Source organism: Somniosus microcephalus, chromosome 7, assembly GCF_052327205.1.
Source record: "Somniosus microcephalus isolate GS21.2 chromosome 7, FLI_Smic_1.0, whole genome shotgun sequence".
NCBI lineage: Eukaryota > Metazoa > Chordata > Chondrichthyes > Squaliformes > Somniosidae > Somniosus > Somniosus microcephalus.
The window spans coordinates 232,579,631-232,591,806 of record NC_140993.1 but is presented as its reverse complement, the minus strand read 5'-3'; the positions used below and the strand labels follow the sequence as shown (position 1 = coordinate 232,591,806).

Genomic DNA, 12,176 nt, shown 5'->3' with positions numbered 1-12,176 from the left:
TCTGCTTTTGGCAATCTCACACTAATATGGTGGATATCTCTTTCTGAAAAAGCAGTCTTTCCAAAATAGGTTCAAAACAAAGCATTGGCAGAATAAAATAAATCAGGAGATGAATGAATAAACTTATTTATAACTCTTATCACCTCCTTGGGATGTCCTAAAGTGTGTGACATCCAATAAATTACTTTTTGCAATGTTGCTGCTGTAGGCATAAAAATGATCTATTCTAAAATTCTAGCATGAAAATGGAATATACATTCTCCAGAAATATTTCTACATTCATTGCCTCGCCACATACCAACGTGCTTGATGTTGATGGAAAACTTGACAAGTGACTGTGATTTGACAGGCTAGGTGATGCTCTCCAATATTTCAGCGAGTCAGTGTCTGTTGAAAGAAAATGAAGTGTTGCCAGATATCAAATCTACCTCACTGTTGTTGCAGTTTGTATGTGTAGGTTTATGCTCGTGAATGGTGCAAGAATATACAAGGTACAAGATCTTGCGGAGGAATTCATGCTACAAATCAGACAATGTACATTTGCAACCTCATCAGCAGCCCCACAGTGGTCATTTTCATGCTTTTGTGTTCATAGGTTGTGAAGATTGTTGGTAATGTTCAGCTCATTACCTTTATCTGATAGGCCGGCCTTCAAATCTAGTGCCTGCTCTTGAAAGGGATTATAAATATTCAAAACACACACATTGTGTGTGTTAACAGTTCAGTTTGTTTTGTAGCGGCACAATGAGATTAAATTCAACTTCATGAGTTTACGCTTGTGTAATTTGTACAAAGATTGTATTATGTTTTCATTGAGAAATAAGACTTCTTATTTCTTTGAGAAATACTTCATCCATATTGGACAGTTTAACACCTCATTTACACTGTTTGCTTCTGTCAGTAATTCTATTTCTTTCAGTTTAATGCCCTAGCTTTTTACAAAGAGTGTCTTGGTGCGGCTGACATTATCGTCATTTGAAGTAATGTGAGATACAGTGGAATTTTATTTTTTATCCAGTGGGGGTACTGTACTGTAGTGGTTATGTTGCTGGACTAAAATTCCAAAAGGCGAGAGCTCAAACTGAATTTGCAATTTAAAAATAAATCTGGAAATAAAAACCTGGCATCAGTAAAAGTGTCCATGAAGTTGTCATAAAAACCCAACTGGTTCACTAATGTCCCTGCCCAGTCTGGCCTCCATGTGACTTCAGTCCCACACCAACGTGGTTGACTCTTAATTGCCCTATGAAGTAGCCTAGCAATTCACTCAGTTATATCACAGCAAGGCCCATCACCACCTTCTCAGGGCAATTAAAGATGGGCAGCGGCACCCACAACCCACAGATGAACAAAAAAAGAGTATTCCCTTATACTCAATGCATAAAGTGAAGTTTCAGATAACGATCAGGTTAGACTTATTACAATGGATTTTGCAGTGGTAATGACGGTGAAACTGTCAGCGCCGCCGTCATTACTCCTCTGAAAGTGACAGTTAATCTTCTGGAGTCAGCGCATGCGCAGATAAAGGCGGAAATCCAGAAGTTGCTGTCAGTGATTATATGCTTTGCCACAGGTTGCGCTGTGGAACTCCCCGGAGCCCACAATCGATTCAAAAGTTGGGCTAATTGCCCACCTACTGCGCAGCAATTGCCCTGAAAATGTTTACAGCTGTTGCAAACAAGCGCAGGAGCCTGTTGCACAGCGTAACGGGTGGGGATGAGAACATTTTATTAGTTTATGCTACAGCCCATAACAATGAGGCACTGGTTCGTGTCTGAGCGGATACAAACTTTGAAAGAAACTTTCACTTGTTCGAGTTTGAAAGCAGGGCCTTTCTATGTCACCGTCTTTGCTTGCCAAAAGCCTTTTGTAGTTTCGGTTTAATTCCCAACTTCTATTTAGATGGAATTTATTTCACTTTCATGATTTTCTTATGTTATCAGACATTTAAACTCCCAATTTTAGATTATTTAAAAGAATCAAAATTATTTAGTCTAATAGAGGAGAAACAAATTCGATGGGACTGTAAGACTGTAATTATAGGTTTGTGCATTATAATCTTGGTTTGTGTATTAAATACTACTGCAAAGATCGTAATTTATTAATAAAATAGCATTTCTGGCTGCTAAATTATTTAAAATGAGTTGTGGGAAAATCAGCAATCCCTTGTTTCCTGATTGGCTAAGAGTCAGGAAGTGAAAGGAGCATCGCCCTACATGATCCCAGATTTGCATACGCACAACGGTGCGCTTCTAGGATCCATGGGTCACTATGCTGTGCACAACTCTGCAGCGTTTGAAAGCAACTTTTCGAAGGGGGGTGGGGGGTTCAGTTCCCAAGAGGTAAATGCGGATTTTGTTAGGGTGTTGGAGGTGCACTCCTTAGCTATGCCGCCGACCGCAAATTCAGGGACAATGTGTTTAAGGTCTGCACTAAATTACTAAGCTGACTTAGTACATAGCAAGTTATTTTTTAGTTTAGGACTTTAAAAGTTATGATAGCATTTTTCCATTTGTCTGCAATATTAGAAGTTTACAATATTTTGTACAGGAAACCGTACTGACAAAAATTAAATCCATTTTCTATCAATCTTCCTCAATTTTATTACTCTCAAACATTAGGCGAAACAACGCATGCTTGCATTGTTAAAGTTTGAAAATAAAATACTCAAGGCACTAATATTCTTAAAACTCCTACCTTCTAAACTGGTGCTGAGTAAACTGCTGCCAGCTGGTTTTGGAAAATTCAAATCAAACATGTACCTTCCCAGGTAACAGTGTTTTGCCATTTGAGTCACATGCTCATAGAATTGGCAGTGATACAGCAGAGCCTGGAGAGCAGGCAGTCCAACCAGTGATAAGCCAGACTCCTCATCATGAACACATGGACTCTACAGAAAGGAAATACATTCAGGCAAGTATGAAACCAAAACCATAAATTCACAAACTCCGAAACACAATGAAATAGACTTTCCTTACCTTATTTGACTTATTAAATACATTTTGGCTGTTACCTCCTCTGGGGTTACCTCACACAAGTGCACCATATACATTAATGACATATTTGTTGAATTATCAGATGTTAAGTTTGGTTTAAAAACTGCAGGACTCAGTATGAAAAGGTAGGTTATTCACTTTCAGGGGTAGTCATTATTCAAACTGAAATATACTTTCTGTCTTATAGGCAATTCATCAACCTAACTGGAACAATCAGATTCCTAGCTCTTTATGATCATTATTAAAGGGAACTGGACTTTTCGCTCTTTTCACTGTTTAAGAATACCTCCAGTTTCCTTTGACCGCTGGTCACATAAATGTGGTTGCTCAGCAAGAAAACCCCCAAATGATTCCTTATATATTTGGTAAAATAATTAGCTCAATAATTACCTCCTTGTAGTATAGATAGTGAAATTGCTGAGTGAGTCACGATATTCTGTAGGATACCTGTCACTCTTGTTGGTGATGCCGTGATAGGTGAGGGCAATGATAAATCATGTGACTTTTCACACCAATATTCAACTTGCAATTCCATCCATGCTTATCCAATATGCCTGCAATCCCTCTCTCCTCCACCTCCCCTGCCTGGGTCCAATTATCCCGCCAAACTCAAACCTTGTTTGACCTGAATACTGCACTTCAAAAAGCAATCTGTTGACTGCCCTTGTGTAACGCTACAGGAGATTAACTACTGACATTTGACACTGTCCATTAAAATAAAATACATAAACAGGGACATTAAACCATTCAAATTCTCTAAAAGGCCTGGGTCGGTGGTACATAGAATCCCAGAATGCTACACTACAAAAAAAGGCCATTTGGCCCATTCTATGCTGGTGTTTTTATACACATGAATCACAGATTTAATCCCATTGTTCTATTTGCTCTCTATACCTTTTAAATATTCCTCTTCTTTGGGCAACGCTCCAATCCCCTTTTAAAACAAATTATGGGCTTGTTTCACCAATTGTTTGCTGTTCTGGACTTATTACATGCAGGTAGCACCCTCTGGTGGTAGCTATTGTATAGCAGTGATGTTCTGGACTGATGGACTATTTTATATGCAGATAGCACCCTCTGGTGGTGGTTATCGTGTTAGCAGCTTGTATGCAGCAAAGGTCATTTGACCTTTCTACCTTTCTTCCTGTGTGAGAGGTCATTTGACCTCTCTACCTTTCTTCCTGTGTGACTCAGGAAGTAGAATCCCAGGAAGTAGAATTCCAGGAAGAACCTGACTTGAGTAATGGAGAATCTGCCATGAGGGGTTCCATCCTCAATCCAATGTAATCTGATTTCATATGTTAGGCCAAGCGCAATATCTGTGAGTATCTTTGTTTGTTAGCATAATAGCAACGTTGTCAGAGTAGTATTTTGACAATAATATGTTTATAAAAGGTTAATATTTGATAGTTACGGAAGTTAGTCCAAATGTTAGTTAGTTATACAATTAGTCTATTCTACTGTTGTAAATATGTTTATATCTTATGTAATATCGAATGTATAGTACTCAGTTTATGTACAAAACATACTTTGTCTTTGTTTACAGTTTCACAAATTTGTTCAAGTAAAGCTTCAAACAGCAAACGGCTTCACGAGGAATTATTTTGAATAAGTGTTTAACTTGCTGGATAACTAGATAGGAGCACGTCTAGCGCGGCCAGTACATTTGCGACAGAGAATTCCATGTTCTTACCAACCTTGATGTAAATTATTTTTCTCTCAACTCCCATTAACTTATTGTGAGGACCTTAAATTTGTGCCTTCCTGTTACCATCTCAGGCCAGCGGAAACAAACTATTAACCTTATCGTAACCCTTCATAATCCTGAAGACCTTCACGATTTCCCCTTGACCTTCACAGTGCTATTGCAAAAAGCCCCAACTTCTCAAATTTCTCTTCATAATTGTAAGCCCTGGTAACATCCTACTAAATGTATTCTGCACCTTTTCTACAGTTCTTGTATTCTTATTATACAGGGATGCCCAAAACTGTAGAATTGTGGCCTAATTAGCCAAAACTCTTCCACAATTATTATATTTACCTATATAACAGCCACTTCAAAAAGTAATCTGTTGTGAGTGAAGCACTTGATTGGGGGGAGGGGGGGGGATGGTTTGGAGAGAGTAATAAAACACTACATAAATTCAAGTCCTAATTATATATCGGTTCATAGCACTAATAAATCACTAAACAAGGCAAATGTCAGATTCAAGCTTTGCTACAAAATATATGCAAAAGCTCCACGGATAACATATATAGATTTTAATGTGCCTCAGCGCATTACCTAACCTTACTTGGGATTATTTGGAATAACTAGCAAAAAAATATATTGACAAATATAAAGATTGCTCCTCCATATAGGCTGCATCCCAAAATTCAGCCATCCTTCCAGAAAAAAAGTAACCCACAAAGAAGCTACATCCACATATTAAGCTATTCTTTTGACTTTAATAAAAAGTGCACCCGACATACAATACAGTAGCTTCTTCGGACTTTCCTTACCTGCCAGACATAATCCTTGGCTTCCTCCATAGTGGCTGGCATACGAATCATCAGTAAATTCTGTAGCATGGATGCTGCCTGAAAGAAACATGCATCAGTGGGTGTAAGCAGTATAGCAGCATCATATGGAACCACAGTGATTTTTAAAATGTAATATATTGTAGTAAGAAAGATTAGCGCGCAGGGCCTCCTTCATTCTTTGAATGAAGGCACACTCCAACACACCACTGGAGTTGCACCAGGCAACACATTCTGGGAAATCTGGAGGGTAGTGATCCCCTTAATATGAAATATTTGATGCCAGTATGGTGCCTAATCACATGGTAATCCAGCTCTGCGCAAGACAAAACCTTTGTGCATGAGTGAGAGTACCATTTAATTTTGACCTATACTACAACAGGCCTGGGTGAATAGTTGGGTCGAAGCGTAATGGGCCAAGGATACCTTCTATTTAAAGACAACCCTATGAGATAGGTAATTGTTCTATCTTCTTCATTCACCATCCTTCACCCAGACTTATAGACCTTAAATCGAGGGGATGGAAAGCGCTTTGTGGGCAGAGACCCCAGCCATCAGGATAAATCAGCAAAAGGCATCATTCCTGACAGCTAATTCCAAGCATATTTTGTAAAAATATGTGGGTTATTCTACACTGCAGCTTTACAGACATTGTCAATAGACAAGCATTATGAAGATGTCCAAGAAACAACTATGGAACAGGTGGCGTGACTTCTTAGAGGCATTCGCCTGGAATTTGCGGTCAGCGGCAAAGCAAAGGTATTCGCCGCTGGCCCCGAAGTAAGCTTCACAGAAAGATCTCGGAGGCGAGAATTTGGGGTTTTCCGACGCATAATTGAAATCAACCTAAGTTAATGGGGATTCCAAGCGATGAGCTGCTGTGATGTCAACAAGCTGTCAAAGCAGCCAATCAAAACCTCGGGAGATTTCAAAGGTGTGCGAGAGCGGCTGGAGAGCGCGAAACCTCGGGAGATTTCAAAGGTGAGCGAGAGCGGCTGGAGAGCGTGAAACCTCGGGAGATTCCAAAGGTGAGCGAGAGCGGCTGGAGAGCGTGAAACCTTGGGAGATTTCAAAGGTGTGTGAGAGCGGCTGGAGAGCGTGAAACCTTGGGAGATTTCAAAGGTGAGCGAGAGCGGCTGGAGAGCGTGAAACCTCGGGAGATTTCAAAGGTGTGCGAGAGCGGCTGGAGTGCGTGAAAACTTGGGAGATTTCAAAGGTGAGTGAGGGCGGCTGGAGAGCGCGAAACCTCGGGAGATTTCAAAGGTGTGCGAGAGCGGCTGGAGAGCGTGAAACCTTGGGAGATTTCAAAGGTGAGCGAGAGCGGCTGGAGAGCGTGAAACCTCAGGAGAATTCAAAGGTGTGCGAGAGCGGCTGGAGTGCGTGAAAACTTGGGAGATTTCAAAGGTGAGCGAGGGCGGCTGGAGAGCGCGAAACCTCGGGAGATTTCAAAGGTGAGCCGGGGCTACAACGGACCGGTGAGTGTAAAGAAGTAAAAAGTAATCGAAGTGTGACATCAGCAGAAAGCAGGTAAGTGATTGGTTAGTGAGTATTTGTCTCGTTCTTGCTTTTTTCCAAAATTAATTTTTGTGGCTATACTTTTTAAGGTCTCTGTTGTGTAGTGGGGAGTGCTAGTAGACAAGGGCCCTTGAGTATATCATTTTATTGTAGTGTAATTGGAGTATTGATTTGATTTGATTTAATTTAAATTAATTAAAGGGTAAGTCATGGCAGCACAGCTCGGCCCCGTGCCATGCTCCTCCTGCACTATGTAGGAAATCAGGGACACTTCCTGTGTCCCTGACAACCATGTGTGCGGGAAGTGTATCCAGCTGCAGCTACTGGCAGACCGCATTACGGCGCTGGAGCTGCGAATGGATACATACTGGGGCATTTACGATGTGGAGGACATCGTGGATAGCACGTTTAGGGAATTGGTCACACCGCAGGTAAAGGCTGCAAAGGCAGGAAGGGAATGGGTGACCGCCAGGCAGAGTAGTAGGCGCAGGCAGGTAGTGCAGGGGTCCCCCTGTGGCCATCCCCCTCTCAAACAGATATACCGCTTTGGATATTGTTGGGGGAGATCACTTATCGCGGGAAGGCAGCAGCAGCCAACTTCCTGGCACCATGGGTGGTTCTGCTGCACAGGACGGGAGGAAACAGAGCGGGAGAGCTATAGTGATAGGGGATTCTATTGTAAGGGGAATAGATAGGCGTTTCTGCGGCCGCAAACGAAACTCCAGGATGGTATGTTGCCTCCCTGGTGCAAAGGTCAAGGGTGTCTCGGAGCGGCTGCAGGGCATTCTGGAGGGGGAGGGTGAACAGCCAGTTGTCGTGGTGCATATAGGTACCAACGATATAGGTAAAAAATGGGGTGAGGTCCTAAAAGCTGAATATAGGGAGTTAGGAGGTAAATTAAAAAATAGGACCTCAAAGGTAGTAATCTCAGGATTGCTACCAGTGCCACGTGCTAGTCAGAGTAGAAATTGAAGGATATTTCAGATGAATACGTGGCTAGAGGAATGGTGCAAGGGGGAGTGATTCAAATTCCTGGGACATTGGAACCGGTTCTGGGGGGAGGTGGGACCAGTACAAACTGGATGGTTTGCACCTGGGCAGGACCGGGACCGATGTCCTAGGGGGAGTGTTTGCTAGTGCTGTTGGGGAGGGTTTAAACTAAAATAGCAGGGGGTTGGGAACAGAGGAAAGGGAAGCAAGGATAGAAGCAAAAGACAGGAAGGAGAAAAGCAAAAGTGGAAGGCAGAGAAATCAAGGGTGTAAATCAAACAGGGCCACAGTAAATAATAATTCTAAAAGGACTAGGAGTGTTAAAAAAAAAAGCCTGAAGGCTTTGGCCTAGAAATTCGGTGGGCTGCGCCACCAGTTAGCGCCCAAAGAGGGCACTTAGTGGGTTTAGCGCCACTGGCCACACCTCCCGCAAAATTTAGCGGGGCGCTAATGGCGGCGTTAGCGCTGCACCGCCACCGATGATGTCATTGGTGTGCGCAGCGCCCCGCTACTGCCCCGATCGTGAAATTTGGTAGTGCTCCCTGCTGTAACACCGGTCGCAATTTGCGACCGGTTTAGGGGGGCCTACCTGCGGCGGTAGAGGCGCTGAGGTGCGGGGCGGCCATTTTTTTTGCTGGCCGCCTGCCAGCACCTCTTTGCGCAGCCATCCCTGGCCTCCTGAGCTCCCCCACCCCCGCGTCGTGCCGGCTGTCTCACACTTCTCCTCGGTGCCGGGCTCTTTTGCCGGCACTCACAATCTTAGATCGCGCTGCAGCAGGCCGCTCCCCTTTAAGGGGAGGAAGGCCTGCAGTACCACAGTGCGCCGTGCCACAGCGTGTTGCGCTGCGAACTTCAGTTGCAGCGCCCCAAGACGGACGCGGGGCGCCTCGAGTAGCGCCGCGCTTCCGTTTGGGGCGCTCAAACTGAATATCCGGCTGGCGCTCGCGACTCCTTCCGGGGTGGTATTTCCGGCGCCCTGGCGAGACTTGCGCCCCAAATGGGGCGCCACCGAATTTCTAGGCCTTTGTGTCTTAATGCGAGGAGCATTCGCAATAAGGTGGATGAATAAGCTGTGCAAATAGATGTAAACAGATATGATATAACTGGGATTACAGAGACTTGGCTCCAGGGTGACCAAAGCTGGGAATTCAACATCCAGGGGTATTCAATATTCAGGAAGGACAGGCAAAAAAGAAAAGGAGGTGGGGTAGCATTGCTGGTTAAAGAGGAAATTAACACAATAGCAAGGAAGGATATTAGCTCTGATGATGTGGAATCTGTATGGGTAGAGCTGAGAAATACCAAGGGGCAGAAAACATTAGTGGGAGTTGTATACAGACCCCCAAACAGTAATGATGAGGTTGGGGATGGCATTAAATGAGAAATTAGAGACGCATGCAATAAGGGCACAGCAGTTATCATGGGTGATTTTAATCTACATATAGATTGGGCTAACCAAATTAGTAACAATACCGTGGAGGAGGAATTCCTAGAGTGTATATGGGATGGTTTCCTGGACCAATATGTCGAGGAACCAACTAGAGATCAGGCCATCTTAGACTGGGAATTATGTAATGAGAAAGGATTAATTAGCAATCTTATTGTGCGAGGCCCCATGGGGAGGAGCGATCATAATATGATAGAATTCTTCATTAAGATGGAGAGTGAAGTAGTTGACTCAGAGACTAGGGTCCTGAATTTAAATAAAGGAAACTACGATGGTATGAGGCGCGAGTTGGGTAGGATGGATTGGGGAACGTTACTTAAAGGCTTGACGGTGGATAGGCAATGGCAAACATTTAAAGATCGCATGGATGAATTACAGAATTTGTTCATCCGTCTGGCATAAAAATAAAACAAAAAAGGTGGCGCAACCGTGGCTAACAAGGGAAATTAGGGGTAGCATAAGATCCAAGGAGAGGACATATAAATTAGCCAGAAAAAGCGGCAAACCTGAGGATTGGGAGCAGTTTAGGATTCAGCAAAGGAGGACAAAAGGATTAATTAAGAGGGGGAAAATAGAGTATGAGAGTAAGCTTGCACGGAACATAAAAACTGACTAAAAGCTTCTATAGATATGTGAAGGGAAAAAGATTGGTGAAGTCAAGCAAAGGTCCCTTGCAGTCAGAATCAGGGGAATTTATAATGGGGAACAAAGAAATGGCTGACGAATTAAATACATACTTTGGTTCTGTCTTCACAAAGGAGGACACAAATAACCTCCCAGAGATGTCGGGGAACATAGGGTCTAATGAGAGGGAAGAACTGAATGAAATTAGTATTTGTAGGAAAATGATGTTAGGGAAATTGATGGGATTGAAGGCAGATAAATCCCCAGGGCCTGATAATCTACATCCTAGGGTACTTAAGGAAGTGGCCCTAGAAATAGTAGATGCATTGCTGGTCATCTTCCAAAATTCAACAGACTCTGGCACAGTTCCCATGAATTGGAGGGTAGCTAATGTAACCCCACTATTTAAAAAAGGTGGTTGAGAGAAAACGGGGAATTATAGACCGGTAAGCCTGACATCGGTAGTGGGGAAAATGCTAGAGTCCATTATAAAAGATGTAATAGCAGTGCACTTGGAAAACAGTGACAGGATCGGACAAAGTCAACATGGATTTACAAAAGGTAAATCATGCTTGACTAATCCACATGTAATATTTTGAGGATGTAACTGGTAGAATAGATAAGGGAGAACCAGTGGATGTGGTGTATTTGGACTTTCAGAAGGCATTCGATAAGGTCTCGCATAAGAGATTAGCGTACAAAATTAAAGCACACGGGGTTGGGGGTAAGGTACTGACTTGGATAGAGAACTGGTTTGCAGATAGGAAGCAAAGAGTTGGAATAAACAGGTCTTTTTCCGAGTGGCAGGCAGTGACTAGTGGAGTACCGCAGGGATCGGTACTAGGACCCCAGCTATTCACAATATATATTAATGATCTAGACGAGGGAACTAGATGTAATATCTCCAAGTTTGTAGACGACACAAAGCTGGGTGGACGTGTGTGCTGTGAGGAGGATGCAGAGAAACTCCAGTATGATTTGGACAGGCTGGGTGATTGGGCAGATACAGTATAATGTGGATAAATGCGAGGTTATCCACTTTGGTGGCAAAAACAGGAAGGCAGATTATCTGAACGGCAATACATTGGGAGAAGGAGAAGTGCAACGAGACCTGGGTATCCTTGTGTACCAGTCGCTGAAAGTAAGCATGCAGCTGCAGCAGGCAGTTAAGAAGACAAATGGTATGTTGGCCTTTATAGCGAGAGGATTAGAGTACAGGGGCAAGGATGTCTTGCTGCAGTTGTACAGGGCCTTGGTGAGACCACACCTTGAGTATTGTGTCCAGTTTTGGTCACCTTATCTGAGGAAGGATGTTCTTGACATGGAGGGAGTGCAGCGAAGATTCACCAGACTGATACATGGGATGGCAGGAATGACATATGAAGAGAGATTGGGTCGATTAGGCTTATATTCGCTAGAGTTTAGAAGAATGAGAGGAGATCTCATTGAAACTTATAAAATTCTAACAGACTAGACAGACTAGATGCAGGAAGGATGTTCCCGATGGTGGGGGAGTCCAGAACCAGGGGTCACAGTCTAAGGATAAGGGGTAAGCCATTTAGGACTGAGATGAGGAGGAATTTCTTTACCCAGAGAGTGGTGAACCTGTGGAATTCTCTACCACAGAAGGCAGTTGAGGCTAATCCATTAAATATATTCAAGAAGAAGTTAGATATATTTCTTAAGGCTAAAGGGATCAAGGGATATGGGGAGAAAGCAGGGACAGGGTACTGAATTTGGATGATCAGCCATGATCGTATTAAATAGCGGAGCAGGCTCGAGGGGCCGAATGGCCTACTCCTGCTCCTATCTTCTATGTTTCTATATGTTTCTATGTAAAACGCAGAATTCTCACAGACAGCGAAACAGCAAGTGGGTAAGCTCCTTTGATTCAAGTTTTTAAAAATGTTAGAGAGAGCAAAAGAAGATTGGGGCTTTCACATGGGGAAAAGACAAACCTGAAATAAAGATGGACAAGCTTTAAGAAAAGAAATCAACATTTTTTATTCAAGTTTTTTTTTTTTTTTTTAAAGTTTCTTAAAAATGTTAAATTTTATTAAAATGGATAAATTTGACACTCCACA

At 42.9% G+C, this 12,176-nt stretch overlaps 1 protein-coding gene across 1 annotated transcript in view; it reads right to left on the bottom strand.

Annotated features, from left to right (window-relative positions):
* Nucleotides 1–12,176, bottom strand: part of rttn (rotatin) — a 283,502-nt gene that overhangs the window by 98,046 nt on the left and 173,280 nt on the right. The window contains exons 29-31 of the mRNA XM_085993987.1: nt 5,499–5,576; nt 2,698–2,890; nt 299–387 (exon numbers count right to left, since the gene is read on the bottom strand). Of these exons, the coding sequence (XP_085850113.1) occupies nt 299–387; nt 2,698–2,890; nt 5,499–5,576 (360 nt within the window). The remainder of the gene's footprint in view (nt 1–298; nt 388–2,697; nt 2,891–5,498; nt 5,577–12,176) is intronic.